The following is a 21,753-nucleotide window of genomic DNA, read 5'->3' as shown; positions in this document are numbered from 1 at the left end:
GAGACCTAGATTCTTGCAACTTCTATCTGGAATTTTTTTGTTGGGTATGATTCCTTGTTAAGTAGCTAAGTTGTATATGTTAACATTTAACCCCTTTAAAGATTTATGTTACTTTATTTTACAGATGAAGACATTTCAAATGCATATAAGCTCAGCCTGGCAAAGTTGAGGAAGGCTAGAATCATGAACCAGTGTGCTAAACTTCCAGTCTTTTACTTGATCCTTTATAACACAGTGGTATTTGAGCTATAGTCAGATTCCAAATCAAGTATGAAGAATTACAGAATGCACTCTTCTGTTTTTTTTTGCGACGGAGTCTCGCTCTGTCACCCAGGCTGGAGTGCAGTGGGGCCATCTCGGCTCACTGCAAGCTCCACCTCCTGGGTTCACGCCATTCTCCTGCCTCAGCCTCCTGAGTAGCTAGGACTACAGGCGCCCACCACCACGCCTGGCTAATTTTTTTGTATTTTTAGTAGAGACGGTTTCACCATGTTAGCCAGGATGGTCTCCATCTCCTGACCTCGTGATCCACCCGTCTCAGCCTCCCAAAGTGCTGGGATTACAGGCGTAAGCCACCGCGCCCAGCCACACTCTTCTATTTTTTAATACTCTTAGTTATTGCTTGAACTTAAAAGCAAATCTATACATAGATATGTGATTAAACAAGTATAGTAAAATGTTAATTGTAAGGTTTGGGTAGTAGACATCTAAGTGCTCACTCTAGGCTGGGCGCGGTGGCTCACACCTGTAATCCCAGCACTTTGATGGTACAAGGCAGACAGGTTACTTGAGGCCAGAAGTTCGAGACCAGCCTGACCAACATGGTGAAACTCTGTCTCTACTAAAAATACAAAAAAAAAAATTGGCTGGTCATGGTGGCAGGCGCCTGTAATCCCGCTACCTGGGAGGCTGAGGCAGGAGAATCACTTGAACCTGGGAGGCAGAGGTTGCCATGAGCCAAGATCACGCCACTGTACTCCAGCCTGGGTAACAGGGCGAGACTGTCTCAAAAAAAAAAAAAAAAGTGCTCACAGTAAAATGCTTTAAATTTTTCTTTATTAATACCGTCCTTGAAAAATTATAGGTTAGTCTTGAATATCATTTAAATATTCAATTAAATTGGATATCAATTAAATGGCCAAAGATCAATCATCTTTCCTTCTTTTTCCAAAGTACCTTTATTAACTGTGAAGCACAATGCTCTGCTCCACAGAGGATAAAATGGGCAAATAACAAAACTCTGCCTTCCCAAAATTTACTCTCTTGGAAAAGATGATTCATGAATGCCTGAAAGAGTTCAAGGAGGCAAGACCATGTGTGATTCATTGCCAAAATAGATAATTGGTCTTAAAAAGCATATATAGGGTTTCTTCATTTTGGTCCAAATCATTTAAGAAATTTCTTCAGTTGGTCTTGAAGAATGGGTTGGATTTGAATGTGTGAAGGAGGAGCTAAAGCATTCCAGGTAAGAGGAAAGGCAGGAGTCAAGATCAGGAGGCAGGGAGGGACAAAGCGTGTTCAGCACAGCAGGAGACCTGGCTGGAAAGAACAGAGTGGGTCTGGGAATAACAGCAGGAGTACAGTATTGCACGGTGCTTCATTATTTCACACAGCACTAAAAAAGAAAAGAGCTCAGCCAATTATGGTGTATCGTCAATTATAGAATATTTCCTGATTTCAAAGATACTAAAAAATGAAAGAATAAGATGTGACTCTCACAGATCAAAGCTGTGTGGTAGGTCGGAGGGTGTTGTGAGTGCCTTGAATGGTCGGGAGAGAAGCTGACTGAAACTATCAGGTTGGTGCAAAAATAATTGCGGTTTTTGCCATTACTTTTAAGGACAAAAACCACAAAATACACTTGATCTTGGAAGAGGGCCCTGGGTAAATAATACTTATTATCATTTACCATGGGATTTTCACACTTGTACCTTGCATATAATAATCTCAATATAATTTGTTTGAATCCTTGTTACCAAAAGGATTCTAAGCAGCTTAAATATTTCATGAATGTTGAAAGGTAAATTTAATATTTTCTGTTATGCAAATTGAAGATAAGGAGACAGAAGTAGCTACAGGCATGAGCTGTGCATTAGGTTGGCCTGTCTGTCACTGATTTGAAGTCTTTGAAGTGGTTACTAGACTGTCATCCAGAGTCAGACTGGCTGCATCGGCATCACCTAGGGGAAGGACTTTCTTCAACATACTGGGCCCTGGTCCCATCCTGTCCCCACTGATTCAGAATTTCCAAGGGTGGGGCCTGCACATGGTATATTCCTAGAAATGTGCTAGTTAATTTTTGAGAACCTCTACCCTAAACCATTGATTAATTTCATTTTTTTACTTCATTAAATTAAGTCATTCTTTATCCTTCCCTCTCATAAATCTTTGAATTTCTTATTAAGTATTCTATTTTGTGCCTTAATAAAGGAAAGGGGATAGTTCAGATGGTGAAAACAGTTTATAAAAGTGGGATGCAAAGTAGACTTCAGAAATCTACCTCCCACGACAAGGCTGATTATTCTAAAAAGCCTTGTGTGATAAACTGCTCAGGTGTCTCTCTTTGTACTTCTCCATTTTAAAGCCAGTGAATAGTGAGTAATATAAATGGTACTTTGTTTTCTCTTGGTAGGCAAGGAGGGCACCATGAGCTGGCAGAGCGCCTTGTGGAAATACAGTATGAGCTGACGGACAGACTAGCCTTCTATCTCTGTGGCAGGAAACCAGGTGAGTGGACGGAGAATGACCGCTTCACATCTCCAGTCAGGAAGGTTCTAGAAAAACAAGTCGGGACACTATTTTTTTATGACCTCCTCTACTTTAACATATCCCTGAGAAAGCTGTAAATACGGGTTCTAATTTGAAAGGATAACTACAGAATTGTCAGTTACATGTAAAAGATATAAAGTTGGACAAATCTTAGATTTTTCATTTTTAAAACTTCAGCTCTAGAGAAATAACTTATTTCAAGAATCAGATTGAATAATCAAAGCAAAATTGAATGGTTACCACAGTTCTTGAACTTGGTGGGAGTAAATGCAGGAGTAAAGCAATAACCTTTGTAGTTATTTGAAAAATTCTTCCTAAGGAATGGAAAAAAAGTCCAGAAATAAACTTTGTCAAAGCCAAGTTGGCTATTTGGGATATGGAACAGGGGGTCAGCAAACTATGGTCTGTAGCCCAAATCTAGCCAGCTACTTGTTTTATTAAATGAAGTTTTGTATTGCGCCACTGCACTTCAGCCTGGGTGACAGAGTAAGACTTGTCTAAATAAATAAATAAATAAATAAATAAATAAATAAAGCAAGCAAGCTTTTGCCGGGTGCAATGGGTCATGCCTGTAATCCTAGCACTTTGGGAGGCCGAGGCAGGAGGATTGCTTGAGCCCAGGAATTCGAGACCAGCCTGGGCAAGAGGGGTGAGACCCTGTCTCCACAAAAAAGTTTTTTTAAAAATTAGCCAGGCATGGTGGTGCACGCCTGTAGTCCCAGCTACTTGGGAGGCTGGGACTTGAGCCCAGGAATTGAAGGTGGCAGTGATCTATGTTTGTGCCACTGCACTCCAGCCTGGGTGCAGTGACAAAGCAAGACCCCCATCTGAAAAATAAATGAATCAAGTTTTATTGCAAGAGAGCTATGCCCAATTATTTATACCTTATGTATGGCTGCTTGCACATAACAACAGCAGAGCTGAATAGGTTAAGTCATTGCAACAGGCCACAAAGCCTAAAATATTTACTATTTGGCCCTTTAGAGAAAATATTGGCCAATCCCTGATGTACAACCTTCACATATATGTATGCAGTGGTTCTCCATCCTGGTTGTACAATAGAGTTAAGAGCCTCTGGTGAAGTTTCAGTTCTGGGTGAGATGGAGTAAGCACACCCCACCGTGTCTCCTGCAGAATAGAACTAATAGATGTGGACCAAATGCTTGGAGTAGCTAGCTAAAGACTCTGAAAAATAAATCCTAGTTGGTGAATTAGGGAACTCAAAGTGCCATCAGCTGGTGGTGAGTGTCCTCTTTGTCTTACTTCTGATAGGACTTCAATAACAGCCTGAAACCTGGAAGTACATAATGAGTGCAAAAAAGCCTTTTTCTGCCAGGTGCAGTGGCTCACACCTGTAATCCCAGCACTTTGGGAGGCTGAGGTGGTCGGATCACGAGGTCAGGAGATCAAGACCATGCTGGCCAACATGGTGAAACCCTTCTCTACTAAAAACACAAAAAAATTAGCTGGATGTGGTGGCAGGCGCCTGTAATCCCAGCTACTTGGGAGGCTGAGGCAGGAGAATTGCTTGAACCCGGGAGGCAGAGGTTGCAGTGAGCCAAGATTGCGCCACTGCATTCCACCCTGGGCAACAGAATGAGGCTCCATCTCAAAAAACAAAAAAGCCTTTTTCTGGTTAAAGAGCAGGAAATGGGACTCCTACAGGACAGAGAGGAAAGGGATTCCCCTGGAGGTTTTTCCTCCTCCTCTTCCCTTTTTCTGATCTCTCCCATCCAGACCCTAGGCAAGCCTGTGGCTGCAATAGCAGCAGCAGCAGTGGCAGTACAGGTTCCTAAATCTCTGAGCAAGAGGATGAGGGGGGATCCTGATTGCTTTTCTTTTTCTCTCTATTCTCTCACCATCTGCCCAGAAGGCAGAACCTCACCTGGTCAGTTGCCTGCTAAGACAAAAATATTAACATTTTTGCATAAAGTTTAAAGAAGACCCAGAGTCTCATAACATTCACAGTGTCCAGGATACCATCCATAATGACTTGACATATAAGTAATTCTCATGTACTTGCAAGGGAAGGCAGTCAATAGATGCCAACCCCAAGATGACACAAATGTTGGAGTTATCAAAGATTTTAAAGCAGCTAGTAAGACCATGCTATAAGAAGAGCAAACATTCCTGAAACAAACAGGAATATAGAAAGTCTCATCAGAGAAATAGAAGATACAGAAGAGAACCAAATAGGAATATTAGAACTGAAAAATACAAACACTAAAAATTTAAAACTCACTGGATGGGCTTAATAGAAGACTAGAGATGACAAAGAAAGTCAGTGAATTGAAAACAGATCACTAGAAATTATCTGGTTTAAGCAACAGAGAGGAAAAAAGAGTAGGAAGAAAAAACTGAACAGTCTCAGGGACCTGTGGGAAAATACTAGAATGTCTGACATTTATGTCATTGGATTCCCAATAAGAGATGAGAAAGAGTGGTGTGTGCAGAAAAAGTATTTGAAGAAATATTGGCAAAAAAAGTCCTCTAATTTTAGGGCAGGTTCAGTGGCTCACACCTGTAATCCCAGCACTTTGGGAGGCCGAGGTGGGCGGATCATTTGAGGTTGGGAGTTCGAGACCAGCCCGGCCAGCATGACAAAACCCCATCTCTACTAAAAATACAGAAATTAGCCAGGCATGTTGGTGTGCACCTATAATCCCAGCTACTCGGGTGGCTGAGGCACAAGAATCACTTGAACCTGGAAGGTAGAGGTTGCAGTGAGTCCAGAGTCCAGATGGTGCCACTGCACTCCAGCCTGGGCAACAGAGTGAGACTCTATCTTAAAAAAAAAAAAAAAAAAATCTAAATTTGGTGAAAGACGTAAACTTACAGATTCAAGAAACTTAGAAAATTCCAGAGAAGATAAACTCAAATCCACACTTGAGACACATCAGAATCAAACTGCTGAAAACTAAAGTTGAAGAAAACATCTTGAAAGCAGCCAGGAGAAAGTAATACATAACATATATAGAAAAACAATGATTTGAATGATTATGGATTTCTTATCAGAAACTATGGAGATGAGAAGGAAATGAAACAATACTTTGGTTTTGTTTGTTTGTTTGTTTGAGATGGAGTCTCTCTCTGTCGCCCAGGCTGGAGGGCAGTGGTGCAATCTCGGCTCACTGCAACCTCTGCCTCCCAGGTTCAAGCAATTCTCCTGCCTCAGCCTCCTGAGTAGCTGGGATTACAAGTGCCCGCCACCACGGCTGACTAATTTTTGCATATTTAGTAGAGAATGGGGTTTCATCATGTTGGCCAGATTGGTCTCGAACTCCTGACCTCATGATCCGCCCACCTCAGCCTCCCAAAGGGCTGGAACTGCAGGCATGAGCCACCGCGCCCAGCCAGAATAATACTTTTTAAATTATTGTTATTTTGAGACAGGATCTCACTCCATCCCCTAGGCTACAGTGCAGTGGTGTGATCTCAACTCACTGAAACCTCAACCTCTTGAGCTCAAGTGATCTTCCCACCTCAGCATCCACAGTAGCTCAGACTACAGGTGTGCGCCACTGTGCCCAGATAATTTTTGTATTTTTTGTAGAGATGGGGTTTCACTATGTTGCCTAGCCTAGTCTTGAATTCCTGAGCTCAAAATCCGCCCACCTTAGCCTCCCAATGTGATAGGATTACAGGCGTGAGACACTGATCCTTTTTTATTATTATTATTATTTTTTTCTCATCTTCTTTGTGATGGTAGAAACAATACTTTTAAAGTGCTAAAAGAAAAGAGCTGTCAACCCAGAATTCCATATCCAATGAAAATAACCTTTGGAATGAAGGCAAAATAAGGATATTCTAACAGGGAAAAAAAAAATAAGAGAATTATTATTTACTTTAACAGAAATGCTAGAGAAAGTTCTTTGAGTGGAAGGGAAATGATGCCAGAGGGAATCTTGGAACTTAAGGAATGAAAGAAAAACAACAGAAATGTTAAAGATCTGGCAGAGTAAGACCCTGTCTCAAGAAACAAACAAAAAGTTGAAATTGTCATACATATCTTAAAGCTATAACATTGTCAGCCAGTCTCAGTAGTTCAAGCCTGTAATCCCAGCACTTTAGTAGGCCGAGGCAGGCGGATCACCTGAGGTCAGGAGTTTGAGACCAGCCTGACCAACATGGTGAAACCCTGTCTCTAGTAAAAATACAAAAATGAGCCAGGCATGGTGGCATGTGCCTGTAAATCCAGCTACTCAGGAGGCTGAGGCAGGAGAATCACTTGAACCTAGGAGGGAAAGGTTACAGTGAGCCAAGATCGTGCCACTACACTCCCACCTGGTGACAGGGAGACTCTGTCTCAAAAAAACAAAACAAAAAAATTGTCTAGTGGGGTTTTCAGCATGTATCAGTGTAATACATTTGACAACTATAACATAAAAGGGAGTAGGGTAAAAGAAATAGAATGGTAAGATTTCTGCCTTCTGGAAATGTAAAATAGGATTTCTAAGTAGACTGAAAAGTTAGGTGTATGTACGTGTGTGTGTGTGTATGTATGTATGTGTGTGTGTATATATATAGAGAGAGAGAGTAATTTCTACCACAACCACTAAAAGAAGACTACAGGCCTGGCATGGTGGCTCACGCCTGTAATCCTAGCACTTTGGGAGGCTGAGGTGGGCAGATCATGAGGTCAAGAGATCAAGACCATCCTGGCCAACGTGGTGAAACCCTGTCTCTACTAAAAATACAAAAATTAGCTGGGCGTGGTGGTGTGCACCTGTAGTCCCAGCTACTTGGGAGGCTGAGGCAGGAGAATTGCTCGAACCTGGGAGGCGGAGGTTGCAGTGAGCCGAGATCATGCCACTGCACTCCAGCCTGGGTGACAGAGCGAGACGCCCATCTCAAAAAAAAAAAAAAGACTACAAAGATATGTGATCAAAAACGCTAGAGGTAAATGAAAATGGAGTATTAAACATAAATCATCAAAAGATATTTGATTCAAAATATTCAAAAGAGAGGATGGGGGAGAACAAAAAACTAAGGACCAAACAGAAAATAAATAGTAACATCACAGACTTAAATCCATACATATCAATAATTACATTAAATGTTAATGACCCAAAAACATCGATAAAAAGCAGAGATTGTCAGAATGGATTAAAAAACAAAAGGGGCTGGGAGCAGTGGCTCACACCTGTAATCCCAACAATTTAGGGAGCCTGAAGCAATTCTCCTAATCATTTGAGCATAGGAGTTTAAGACCAGCCTGAGCAACAGAGCAAGATCCCTTCACTACAAAAAATTTTATACAAAGCAGCCAGGCATGGTGGTGCATGCCTGTAGTCTCAGCTACTCAAGAGAGGCTGAGGTGGGAGGATCACTTGAGCTCAGGAAATCAAGGCTGCAGTGAGCGCTGATCATGCCACTGCTCTCCAGCCTGGGCAACAGGGCAAGACCCTGCCTCAAGGAACAAACAAAAAACTATAAGGTCTAATATATACTGTCTATAAGAAACCCACTTTAAATATAACAATATAGGTAATAAGTTAAAAGCCAAAAGTATAAAAAGATGTACCATGCAAAGGCCCAGGAAAAGAAAGTGGCTATATTAATACCAGACAAAGTAGACTTCAGAGGAAGGAATATTAGCAGGGATAGAGAGGTACATAATATTATGATAAATGAGTCAATTCATCAAGAAGGCATAACAGTTTTAAATGTGTACACATCCAGCAACAGACCTTCAAAATACATGAAGCAAACTTCGATAACACTAAAAGGAGAGAAGGTCAAATCTACAATTATTGTTGGAGACTCTACAGTCATCTTTTAGTAATAGAACTAGTAGATAGGAAATCAGTAAGGATATAGAACTAAACCAGACCAAAACCCAACTAGATCTAGTTGATGTTTATGGACTCTTCTACCCGACAACATTAGAGTACACATTCTTTTCAAGTACATATTGAACATTCACCCAGATGGACCATATCCTGGGTCGTAAGACAAACCTTAGCGAATCTAAAAGAATTAAAATTCTATAAAGTATATTTTCAGACCATAATAGTATTAAGCTACAAATAGGTAATACAAATAAAACTGAAGAATACCCAAGTGCTTGGAAGTTGAATAACGTGCTTCTTTTTTCTTCCCCCCCGCCCCCCGAAATAGAGCCTCACGCTGTTGCCCAGGCTGGAGCACAGTGGCGCGATCTCGGCTCACTGCAACCTCTGCCTCCTGGGTTCAAGCGATTCTCCTGTCTAAGCCTCCCTAGTAGCTGGGATTACAGGCGTGTGCCACCACACCCAGCTAATTTTTGTATTTTTAGTAGAGATAGGGTTTCACCATGTTGACCAGGCTGGTCTCGAACTCCTGACCTCAGGTGATCCACCCACCTCAGCCTCCCACAGTGCTGAGATTACAGGTGTGAGCCACCGTGCCCAGCCCTGAACAACACACTTCTAACTAATCCATAGGTCTAAGAGGAAGTCTCAAGGGAAATAATATTTTCAACTGAATGAAAATGAAAATGCAGCATATCAGAATTTCTGGGATGCAGCCAAAGCAATGCTTAGAGGAAGTTTATAGTATTAAATTCTTACCTTAGAAAATAAGAAAGGTCTCAAATTATTCTTACTATTTTTTGAGATGGTGTCTTGCTCTGTCAAGACTGGAGTGCAGTGGTGCCATCTTGGCTCACTGCAACCTCCCCCTCCCGGGTTCAAGTGATTCTCCTGCCTCAGCCTCCTGAGGAGCTGGGATTACAGGCATGCAGCACAATGCCTGGCAAATTTTTGTGTTTTTAGTAGAGATGGAGTTTCATTATGTTGGCCAGGCTGGTCTGTAACTCCCCACCTCGAATGATCTGCCTGCCTCAGCCTCCCAAAGTGCTGGATTACAGGCATGAGCCACTGCACCTGACCTCAAATTATTCATCTAAGCTCCTCCCCTAAGAAACTTTAAAAAAAAAAAAAGCAAAATAAACCTGAACCAAACAGAAGGCAGCAAATAGTAAAGAGCAGAAATCAATGAAACTGAAAGAAGGAAACAGTAGAGAAAAATCAATGAAACCAAAAATTGGTTTTTCAGAAAGATTAGTAAACATAAATGTCTGGCAATACTGACAAAAAGGAGAAAATACAGATGGAGTTGTCACTATAAACCCCACAGACATTGAAGGATAATTTAAAAAAAATACAAACCAGACCGGGCGTGATGGCTCATGCCTGTAATCCCAGCATTTTGGGAGACTGAGGCAGGTGGATCACCTGAGGTCAGGAGTTTGAGACCAACCTGGCCGACATGGTGAAACTCCATCTCTACTAAAACTATAAAAATTAGCTGGGCATAGTGGTGGGTACCTGTAATCCCAGCTATTTGGGAGGCTGAGGCAGGAGAATTGCTTGAACCCAGGAGGTAGAGTTTGCAGTGAGTTGAGATCGTGCCACTACACTCCAGCCTGGGTGACAGAGTGAGACTCCATCTCAAATAATAATAATAATAATAAAGACCAGGCATAGTGACTCACAGTGGTAATCACAACACTTTGAAAGGCCGAAGTGGGAGGATTGCTTGAGGCCAAGAGTTTGCGACCAGCCTGGGCAACATAGCAAGACCCCATCTACAAAACTGCAACAACAAAAAAATTAGCCTGGCATGATGGCACATGCCTGTAGTCTCAGTTACTCTGGAGGCTGAGGTGAGAGGATTGCTTGAGCTCAGGTCAAGGCTGCAGTGAGCCTTGTTCACACCACTGTACTCTAGCCTGGGTGACAGAGTGAGACCCTGTCTCAAAAAAAAAAAAAAAAAGAAAAAGAAAAATGCAGCATAACCAAGTAGGATTTCCAGATAGGCAAGACTGATTTAATATTTGAAAATCGGGCCAGGCACGGTGGCTCATGCCTGTAATTCTGACACTTTGAGAGGCCGAGGTGGGTGGATCACCTGAGGTCGGGAGTTTGAGACTAGCCTGGCCAACATGGTGAAACCCCATCTCTACTAAAAATACAAAATTAACTGGGCGTGGTGGTGCATGCATGTAGCTACTCAGGAGGCTGAGGCAGGAGAATCGCTTAGAACCTAGCAAGCAGAGGTTGCAGTGAGCTGAGATTGCACCATTGCACTCCAGCCTGGGCAACAGAGTGAGACTGTGTCTCAAAAAAAAAAAAATAAATCACTTTATGTAATTATCTATCATGTTAAGAGTAAAAAAGAAAAACTATAATCATATCAGTTGATGGAGAAGAAGCATTCAACAAACTTCAACATCCATTCGTGTTTTTTTTTTTTTTTTTGAGGCGGAGTTTCGCTCTGTCTCCCAGGCTGGAGTGCAGTGGCCGGATCTCAGCTCACTGCAAGCTCCGCCTCCCGGGTTTACGCCATTCTCCTGCCTCAGCCTCCCGAGTAGCTGGGACTACAGGCGCCCGCCACCTCGCCCGGCTAGTTTTTTTTTTGTGTATTTTTTAGTAGAGACGGGGTTTCACCGTGTTAGCCAGGATGGTCTCGATCTCCTGACCTCGTGATCCGCCCGTCTCGGCCTCCCAAAGTGCTGGGATTACAGGCTTGAGCCACCGCGCCCGGCCCCATTCGTGTTTTAAAAAACTCTTAGCAAACTAGGAATAGATGAGACTTCCTTGATCTGATAAACAGTATCTGTTTAATGATGAAAGACTGTGTTTGTTCTCAGATTGGGAGAAAGACTAGGGTGTCCACTCTTACCATTTCTCTTCTACATCACACTGGAAATCCTAACCAGTGCCAAGAGGAAAGAAAAATAAATAAAAGGCATACAGATTGAAAAGGAAGAAATCAAACTGTCCCCATTCAAATGAGATTATTTCTATGTAGAAAATCACAAGGAACCTACAAAAAGGTTTCCAGAACCTTGAGTTAAGCAAGATTGCAGGAATACAAGGTCAACAGTCAAAAATCCATCTTTTTTTTCTTTTTTCTTTTTTTGAGACAGAGTCTTGCTGTGCCAAAAGCAAGCAGGCTCTTTGGCGCCCTGCCAAAAATCCATCATATTTCTTTAGACTAGCAGTGAACAATTGGAAACTGAATCTAGAAAAACAATACCAGTAATAAAAACTCCAAATTGGCCGGGCACGGTGGCTCACACCTATAATCCCAGCACTTTGGGAGGCCGAAGCGGGTGGGTCACCTGAGGTCAGGAGTTCAATACCAGCCTGGTTAACATGGGGAAGCCCTGTCTCTACTAAAAATACAAAAATTAGCTGGGCATGGTGGCGGGCACCTGTAGTCCCAGCTATTCGGGAGGCTGAGTCAGGAGAATCGCTTGAACCTGTGAGGTGAAGTTGCAGTGTGCCTGAGATCTCGCCACTACACTCCAGCCTGAGTGAAAGAGCGAGACTCTGTCTCAAAAAAATAAAAAAGGTCCAAATTAAATACTTAGATATAAATCTAATAAAATGCACAATACACATAGTATCTATATGCCAAAAACTGCTGATAAAAGAAATCGATGGAGACCTGAGTAAGTGGAGAGATGTACTGTGCTTATGGATATAAAGACTCAGTAACATGTCCATTCTCCACAAGTTAATTAATGTATAAATTTACTTCAATTGAGGATTTTTTATAGACATAGACATGCTGATTCTAAAATTCAAATGGAGGCCAGGTATAGTGGCTTACGCCTGTAATCCCAACACTTTGGGAGGCCAAGACAGGAGGACCACATGAGCCCAGGAGTTTAAGATTAGTCTGGGCAGCATGGCGAGACTTCATCTCTACAAATAATAAATTAGCCATGTGTGGTGGTGCATGCCTGTGGTCTCACCTACTCGGGAGGCTGAGGTGGGAAGATCACCTGAACCCAGGAGATTGAGGCTGCAGTAAGCCATGATTGTGCCACTGCACTCCAGCCTGGGTGACAGAGTGAGACTCCATCTCCAATAATAATAATAATAATTTAAAAATTCAAATGGAAAGGCGAAGGAACTAGAATAGCCCAGACAATTTTGCAGAAGAATAATGTGGGAGGAAGTACACCACTCAATTTTTTGGAATTGCTATGAAGCTCTACAGTTCTCAAGACTGTGATACTGACGAAGAGATAGACATATAGGCCTTTGAAACAGTATAGAGAATCCGGAAATAGACCCACACAAATATGTTCAACTGATTTTTGTCAAAAGTGCAGAGGTAATCAGTTCAGTGGTGGAGGAAGGATAGTTTATTTGTTTTGTTTTGTTTCTTTTATTTTGAGACAGAGTCTTGCTCTGTCACCCAGGCTGGAGTGCAGTGGTGGGATCTTGGCTCACTGCAACCTCGGCCTCCTGGGTTCAAGTGATTCTTCTGCCTCAGCCTCCCAAGTAGCTGGGACTACAGGCTCACGCTACGACACCCAGGTAATTTTTTGTAATTTTAGTAGAGACAGTTTCACCGTGTTAGTCAGGATGGTCTTGATTGCCTGACCTCGTGATCCGCTTGTGTCGGCCTCCCAAAGTGCTGTGATTACAGGCATGAGCCACTGCACCCGCCCCAGGATAGTCTTTTTTAATGCATTGGGACAACCGGACATCCATGTGCAGGAAAGTGAACTTCAACCTAAACCTCACACCTTACCCCAAAACTGGAAAGGATCATAGATCTAAATGTAAAACCTAACACTGAAAAACTTCTAGAAGAAAACGTAAGAGGTCCGGGCACGGTGGCTCATGCCTGTAATCCCAGCACTCTGGGAGGTCAAGGCGGGTGGATCACCTGAGGTCAGGTATTCAAGACTAGCCTGGCCAACATAGTGAAACTCCGTCTCTACTAAAAATACAAACATTAGCTGGGCGTGGTGGTGCACGCCTGTAGTCCCAGCTACTCAGGAGGCCAAGGCAGGAGAATCACTTGAATCCAGGAAGTGGAGGTTATAGTGAGCCGAGATCATACCACTGCACTCCAGCCTGGGCAACAGAGTGAGACCACGTCTCAAAGAAAAAAAAGAAAAAAAAAGAAAACATAAGAGAAAATCTTTGTGATCTTGGATTAAAGCTTTTAGCTATCAACTGAGTATGGTGGCTCACGTCTATAATCCTAATACTTTGGGAGGCCGAGGTAGGAGGATCTCTTGAGCCCAGGAAGTCGAGGCTGCAGTGAGCTATGACTATGCCACTGTACTCCAGCCTGGGCGACAAGAGCAAGACGTTGCCTCTGCAAGGGGAAAAAAAATTCTTAAATATAACACCAAAAACTCAATCCATAAAAGAAAATATTGATAAATTATACTTCATCAAAATTGAAAATTTCTGGCCAGGTGCAGTGGCTCACGCCTGTAATCCCAACACTTTGGGAGGCCAAGGCGGGTGGATCACCAGAGGTCAGGACTTGAAGACCAGCCTGACCAACATGGTGAAACCGCGTCTCTACTAAATACAAAAAGTTAGCCAGGCGTGGTGGCGCATGCCTATAATCCCAGCTACTTGGGAGGCTGAGGCAGGAGAATCGCTTGAACCTGGGAGGCAGAGGTTGCGATGAGCCGATATTGCACCACTGCACTCTAGCCTGGGCAACAAGAGCGAAACTCCATCTCAAAAAAAAAGGAAAAAAGGAAAATGTTTGTTCTGAGAAAACTACAGTTAAGAAAGTGAAAAGACTGGCAATAGACTGCAAGAAAATACAGGTATTTAGAAATCACATATCCAGCAAATGACTCATATTCAGAATATTTAAAGAATATTTTTTTTTTTTTTTTTTTTTTTTGAGACGGAGTCATGCTCTGTCGCCCAGGCTGGAGTGCAGTGGCCGGATCTCAGCTCACTGCAAGCTCCGCCTCCCGGGTTCACGCCGTTCTCCTGCCTCAGCCTCCCGAGTAGCTGGGACTACAGGCGTCCGCCACCTCGCCCGGCTAGTTTTTTGTATTTTTTTTAGTAGAGACGGGGTTTCACCGTGTTAGCCAGGATGGTCTCGATCTCCTGACCTCGTGATCCGCCCGTCTCGGCCTCCCAAAGTGCTGGGATTACAGGCTTGAGCCACCGCGCCCGGCCTATTCTTTCAAATCTACTTCTAGAAAAAAACCATGCTGGCCGGGCGCGGTGGCTCAAGCCTGTAATCCCAGCACTTTGGGAGGCCGAGACGGGCGGATCACGAGGTCAGGAGATCGAGACCATCCTGGCTAACACGGTGAAACCCCGTCTCTACTAAAAAAAATACAAAAAACTAGCCGGGCGAGGTGGCGGACGCCTGTAGTCCCAGCTACTCGGGAGGCTGAGGCAGGAGAACGGCGTGAACCCGGGAGGCGGAGCTTGCAGTGAGCTGAGATCCGGCCACTGCACTCCAGCTTTGGTGACAGAGTGAGACTCCGTCTCAAAAAAAAAAAAAAAAAACAAAACAAAAAAAACAAGAATATTTAAATTGAGCCCAGGAGTAATATTTACTTGAGCCCAGGAGTTTGAGACTAGCCTAGGCAACGTGGCAAAACCCTGTTTCTACTAAAAATATAAAAAAATTAGCCAGGTGTAGTGGTGCACAACTGTAGTCCTAGCTATTCAGGTGGCGGAGACATGAGAATCGCTCGAACCCAGGAGGTGGAGGTTGCCAGTGAGCCGAGATCCACGCCACTGCACTCCAGCCATGGGGAGCAGAATGAGACCCTGACTCAAAATAAATAGATAGGCCGGGCACGGTGGCTCACGCTTGTAATCCCAGCACTTTGGGAGGCTGAGGCAGGCAGATCACCTGAGGTCAGGAGTTCGAGACCAGCCTGACCAACATGGAGAAACCCAGCCTCTACTAAAATAAACACAAAATTAGCCAGGTGTGGTGGTGCATGCCTGTAATCCCAGCTACTCAGGAAGCTGAGGCAGAAGAATCGCTTGAACCCGGGAGGCAGAGGTTGCAGTGAGCCGAGATCATGCCATTGCACTCCAGCCTGGGCAACGAGTGAAACTCCGTCTCAAATTAATTAATTAATTAATTAAAATTAAAACAACAGTAAGAAAATAACCCAATAAAAACTGGACTAAGACAAGATATGGGATGGCAAAAAAAAAAAATCACATGAAGATCCGGCCACTGCATTCCAGCCTGGGCGACACAGCGAGACTCTGTCTCAAAAAAAAAAAAAATCACATGAAGACAAGCGCTGCATGGTTAGTCATTAGCACGATGAGGTGCCACAGCATACCTATTAGAATGATTAAACTTTTGAAAACAAAACAAAAATTGAAAGTACAGATGCTGGGAAAGACAGAAAGCAACTATAACTCTCACACATTGCTGTTTGGAAAACAAAGTGATAGTGCTACTCAAGGGAAAAAGTCTGGCAGTTTCTTACCAAGTTAAACATACATTTACCATACAACCCAGCATTTCTACTCCTGGGTCTTTACCCAGAAAAAAGATAGACTTATGTTAAAGGAAAACCTACATAGGAATGCTGATAGTGGCGTTATTCATTGGTACATGGATCAGGGTCCTCCAAAAGCTAGACTAGGACTGAGTCAGTAAGCTTCCTTGCAGATGGAGTCCCTGTCTGGATCTGCAAAGGCCACCTGCCCCAGCCCTGACTGTTTTATACTAATAGATTCATTTGAGCAAGGCCCAGAGTTCATCCACTGTCCCACACGGTGGGCTGATGGAAGCTTGCTGTGAGCTGATTCAGCTCCCTCAGCACACTTTCCATGGCCAAAGATCATCAGTTACACTGAGGGCAAACTAATCGTAAGGATTGAGGTGAGCATAGGTTTCTGCTAAATGATGCCTGGACCTTTGTACCAGAAAAAAAACAAAGCTATAAGCCTTGCTATGGCTGAGTCTTCAGGAATTTTTAGCCAGTCTAGCAACATGACTCGTAATTATGCACAAATACTGATTGCAAAACTTAGTTTGAGGAAATAATGGTGGTGTTCCTTTACAGATCTTATCAACATTTCTATGAACAAAACTTTGACTTGGTTTCTGTTTCAGATCACAAAAATGGACAGCACTTTATAATACCTCAAATGGCAGACAGGTAAGGCCATTGAAATACCAGTTAGTTTTGTCTATCACTAATATTTCCTTGGTTGTGTTATGTTTAAGTATATTATATTTTGTGTTTAACAAAGCCCATACATTTTTCTCTTTTATGGCTATACCATTTGGAAATAAGACGGCTGTAAGTAAACCACCATATAAAACTTAAGTTTCAAAGAGCACAAGTAGCAGTTTTACTAATAGGAAAATTGGAATCAGTGATATTGTCACTGTTTTAGCCAGTTGTGACAGTATTATTTATTTATTTATTTATAGAATACGTCTGTGTTATAGAGATTACATTATCTATGACAGGGGTTGGCAAACTTTTCTTCTCAAGGGCCAAATAATAAATATTTTAGGTTTTGTGGGCAATATGGCCCCTTTCACAATAGCTTAACTCTACTGTTGTAGATGAAAGCATCTGTGGACACTGTATAAATGAATGGGTATGTCTATTCCAGTGAAATTTTATTTCTGGACACTGAAATTTGAATTTCAAATAGTTTTCACGTTATGAAAGATGGTTTTTTCTTTTTGCCCCTCAATCATTTTAAAACGTAAAAACTCTTCCTAGGTCAATTGAACAAAAAGGCCATAATTTTGCTGACACCTGATCTATAATTGCAGATGAGTTCATTGCTACAGGAATGAACCTTAAACCCTTGTTTTGCAAATTGCCTTTGCACAGAACCTGTCAAGAGTTTATGAAATGACTAAATGCTATTCCCGATACAATCTTGCCATCCCGATCCTTTACATCTTCCCTTTTTGTTTTTTTGCTTTGGTAGAGACAGGGTCTTGCTATGTTACCCAGGCTGGTCTCAAACTCTGGGACTCAAGCAGTCCACCTGCCCTGGCCTCCCAAAGTGCTCGTACAGGTACGAGCCACTACATCTAGCCTCGTATTTTCTTTTCTTTTCTTTTTTTTTTTTTTTTTTTTTTTTTTTTGAGATGGAGTCTTGCTCTGTCGCCCAGACTGGAGTGCAGTGGTGCAGTCTAGGCTTACTGCAACCTCTGCCTCCCAGGTTCAAGCAATTCTCCTGCCTCCGCCTCCTGAGTAGCTGGGACTACGAGTGCGTGCCACCACACCCAGCTAATTTTTGTATTTTTAGTAGAGATGGGGTTTCACCATGTTGGCCAGACTGGTCTCAAACCCCTGACCTCGCCGAGCACGGTGGCTCACACCTGTAATCCCAGCACTTTGGGAGGCCGAAGCGGGTGGATCACGAGGTTAGGAGTTCGAGACCAGCCTGGCCAAGATGGTGAAACCCTGTCTCTACTAAAAATACAAAAACTAGCCAGGCACAGTGGTGTGTGCCTATAATCCCAGTTACTCTGGAGGCTGAGGCAGGAGAATTGCTTGAACTCGGGTGGCAGAGGTTGCAGTGAGCCGAGATTGCACCATTGCACTCCAGCCTGGGTGACAGAGTGAGACTCCATCTCAAAAAAAAAAAAAAAAACCCTGACCTTGTGATCCTCCCACCTTTGCCTCCCAAAGTGCTGGGATTACAGGCGTGAGCCATCGAGCTTGGCATATTTTCTTATATCATGCTTTTTTTTTAATGCTTCAAAAATTGTGACTACTCACATAAGGGCCTGGAAGGTAACCTGGCAATAGCTTTTGTCGTTTAGTTGGTGGACAATTTTTTTTTTCTCTTTAACACTTATATGATTGTGGTATTTCAGAAGGAGTTACTTTCACCGACTTGTTCTGTTTAGAGCTCCTCACTGGCTATCGGTCTGTAGAATGCTTGGTTCTAACATGGTCCATGAACTATAATTAATATTTTTATCTCTTGGGTGTCTTAAACTTTACAGAGTTCACAAATCTGGCTTTATTTATTTGCTTATTAGCTTTGTATGTTTTCTTAGCAGCCTGGATTTGTCTGAATTGGCAAAAGCTGCTAAGAAGAAACTTCAGTCTGTGAGTATACCTCTGTACTGGTTTTCTCTAGTATGAGAATCGGTGCACTCTGCTTATACCTACTCTCAATGCAGGTTACCTATTGCGTCTGATGACTTTATTTCATACTTTTATTTGTTAAATTAGAACCAGACAATTGAGTATACAGCAGTGATGACCACAAGGACTATTAAGTTCAGTATATTCAATTCATTGGTTCTGCTTCAGATAATCTCGTTTTTCTCTGTCATGTAAAAAGTGCAGATGGCACCTTTGGCATTAGGCAGTTGTTCTCCTCAGGAGAGTTCCCTAGTTTCTCTCAGCGTCATGAGTAAGTAGGGCACGCATTCCTGGAGTGACTTAGCCACATAGGGTTCTAGAACATGGTAAATGCTGATGCTGAAATGGTAGCGAGTCCCATAGATTCACTCGCTGCCATTTGGATCCAGCCATACTGTAACCCTCTTTACCATCCCATGCCATTCATCAGCGCTTTTTAAATTTCCACTGTTAAAAGCTGGTGGTCTTGGCCCACGTGTGTGCTCAGAGTTTGCCGGGTCTGCACCACAGCCTCCCTTTAGCCTGTATCTTTCTTCCAGACTGCCCACCTCAGCCTTAGGAAAGGCCTAAGGGCCCAAGGCCTCAAGAGAAATCTGTTTCTCTGGGATTGACTTCTCTTTGTCTAGTCCCTTCACATGAAGCCTCACCAGGGTACTTCTCGCTACTTTAACCACCAAAGTATACTCCTCAGCTGTTCCCATTGCTCTTTGGATCAGAACCAAGATTCTTAACTTCTTTCTGTAACCCGTAAGGGCATCATTCAACTCTCACCTTTCAGAGATTGCCCCACTTCCCATCTGGTTCCGTGTGTGTGTGTGTGTGTGTGTGTGTGTATGTATGTGTCTGTCTGTGTGTCTTTGTGGATTAACATGCTCTGAGGCCATGAGCTGCGCACTCAAGTCCTCTTCCAGGAATCCTCCTCTACCTGCAGTGTTTGCCTTTCCCAGCTTCCATCCCTCTGATCATTCAAGGACCTGAAATCTGACCAGTGTAGGTAGTGGCTTTCCCAAAGCCTAACTCTGACATTGCAGCTTCCCTAATTTATGACTTTCTCCTCATTTCCACTTTCACAGAAGACCCTTTACTAAAACTTCATATAATACTCAGTATTAAATATTACATAAAATGAATTTATCCTTACTAGTATTTAACTGTATTATGAAATAAATGTGTTTTATGCAATTTGTTTGGTGTCTCTGTGTTCTGTATCTACAGTTTTGTGTGTTTGTGTGTTTTATTGCCTTAAGGAAGTTATAGACTAAGATGATCAGGATGATAAGCTTTGGAGTCAGATAGCACTAAATATTGTGTGATTTCCTTTTAATTACTCACAATCTGTAAGTACATTTTATTATAAATAATTCAAACCTAGATAAAAACCCACATTTTGTTAGACTATCCTACACTTGCTTCACTGGAAGCTGCATGAAAGCTGAGATTATGCCTGTAATAGCTCTAGCATGTGACAGGCATGAAGTAAAGACCTGGAACAGAGTCTAGTATAGCTCTCAAGAGCTGGGGTTTGGGTCAGACTAGTCAGTACATATCTTAGCCCTGCCAAGCTTCCTAGCCTCCCTGTGCCTTGGCGTACTGTCATAGAAAAGGGAGATAAGGATCCTGCAGGGGCTGCCGACCAGAACTGCTCAGAGTGGGCTGCCACTGTTACTTGTTGACCCTCACCCTGTGGTCTCCTTCTCACAGGTGACCATGTTATCAGTGCCAGGTCAGTGTTTATCCTCCGGTATCTTCCTCCTGTCCTCCCTCTCTTCCTCCCTTCATCCTTTCTTTCCTTTCTCTTTTCCTTCCTTCCCTCCTGATGAAAAGCTGAGAGAAATATAACAAAGGCTAATGTATTCCTCGAAGGAGTAAATGTTAGCATTTTCAAAGATATAAACTTGGATCTCAGGTCCGTCACTTACTAGCTTTGTGACTTTAGGCAAGCTACTATCTTCTCTGCCTCAGTTTCCTTGTCTGAAAAGTGGGACAATAGTAGTTCCTGCTTTCATAGAGGTGTTATAAGTTGGCCATTGTAATTGTTGCTAGTGATAACATTAGCTTGTAGTCCCATGGAGGAAGAAACTGGACATTTATGAAGCAAGGTCAATCTCCCAATCCTTCATCTTACCTAGCAACAGGCTCTTGGGGTTTGTTTTTAATTATAGTGTGACCACATTTGGGAAGATTTGAAAAATAGAGAAGGGGGACCATCCTCATTGCCACACTCTTAATGGAGTCAGGCTCAGTATTTTGGTACATTTCTTTCAGTTCTTATATGCATATCTTTTTAAAAAACTAGAACTTAATCATAATTATAGATGTTTCTAACCTGCTTTTTTCACTTAATAATATATTGTACCCATTTTAACATGTTCCTATGAGGTCTCTGTAACCAGCACTTGTTTTTTCTCTTTTTTTCGAGACAAGGTCTCACTCTGTCACCCAGGCTGGAGTGCAGTGGTGCCATCATGGCCCACTGTAGCCTTGAACTCCCAGGCTCAAGTGATCTTCCTGCGTCTGCCTCCCAAAGTGTTGGGATTATAGGCATGAGCCACCACACCCAGCCTGTAGCCAGCATTTTAAATTGCTGCATTCAATACCTTCTGGCCAGCCAATGTCTCTTTTCTGGCCCCTCTTAAAGTGTGAGGTACCATGTGTGGATGTAAGGAACCCAATAGGGAATATAACAGATTCAGCATCTGTCCTCCCAAAGCAGATGTCAGACAGTTTAAGAGTCACAACTACCACGTGTCAAGGTGTTTTCATGAGGCATAAAGTGCAGAGATGCAGAGCCACCCTAGCAGGGGCTTAACCTCATCTGGGCCAGGAAGAACTCAATTATCCTCCATGTGCCCAGGGAGGCACTGCAGGCCGTGAGGCAGTTGTGTGCTGAAGAGTCAGGCTGTGCTTTGTTAGGAATCTTCCTTCTGGAGACTGAAACAGTAGGACTGCTACTGAGAAAAAGAGCAAAGAAACTCAGCCGAGGTCTGGGTCATGTTTTTGTGCAAGGGCACATTTTATCCTCTCAAAACAGCATGTCTTTTGCTTTTCTTTTTTCTTTTTTGAGATAGGGTCTTACTCTGTCACCCAGCCTGGAGTGCAGTAGT

General features: G+C 42.9%; 1 protein-coding gene and 3 long non-coding RNA genes across 34 annotated transcripts in view; 1 reads left to right on the top strand and 3 right to left on the bottom strand.

Annotated features, from left to right (window-relative positions):
• The window catches only part of GIT2 (GIT ArfGAP 2), a 69,109-nt gene that overhangs the window by 13,227 nt on the left and 34,129 nt on the right, over window positions 1-21,753 (top strand). For 17 of the 31 annotated variants that reach the window (XM_077952769.1, XM_077952784.1, XM_077952781.1 and 14 more), the window contains 3 exon segments: window positions 2,633-2,727; window positions 16,636-16,681; window positions 18,559-18,610. In XM_077952769.1, the coding sequence (XP_077808895.1) occupies window positions 2,633-2,727; window positions 16,636-16,681; window positions 18,559-18,610 (193 nt within the window). 31 annotated transcript variants of the gene reach the window in all.
• LOC144333050 (uncharacterized) lies at window positions 7,570-15,722 on the bottom strand. Its single transcript, XR_013401379.1, has 2 exons — window positions 15,593-15,722; window positions 7,570-8,898 (listed from the first exon to the last, which is right to left on the bottom strand). It is a non-coding gene; the product is annotated as an uncharacterized LOC144333050 (long non-coding RNA).
• LOC144333046 (uncharacterized) lies at window positions 10,229-12,374 on the bottom strand. The gene is made up of 2 exons (XR_013401375.1): window positions 11,109-12,374; window positions 10,229-10,763 (listed from the first exon to the last, which is right to left on the bottom strand). It is a non-coding gene; the product is annotated as an uncharacterized LOC144333046 (long non-coding RNA).
• Window positions 17,291-21,157, bottom strand: LOC144333048 (uncharacterized). Its single transcript, XR_013401377.1, has 2 exons — window positions 18,170-21,157; window positions 17,291-17,534 (listed from the first exon to the last, which is right to left on the bottom strand). It is a non-coding gene; the product is annotated as an uncharacterized LOC144333048 (long non-coding RNA).

The sequence above is a fragment of the Macaca mulatta genome, chromosome 11 (assembly GCF_049350105.2).
Source record: "Macaca mulatta isolate MMU2019108-1 chromosome 11, T2T-MMU8v2.0, whole genome shotgun sequence".
Taxonomy (NCBI): domain Eukaryota; kingdom Metazoa; phylum Chordata; class Mammalia; order Primates; family Cercopithecidae; genus Macaca; species Macaca mulatta.
The sequence above is the reverse complement of the archived record's forward strand: the minus strand, read 5'-3'. Positions and strand labels throughout refer to the sequence as shown.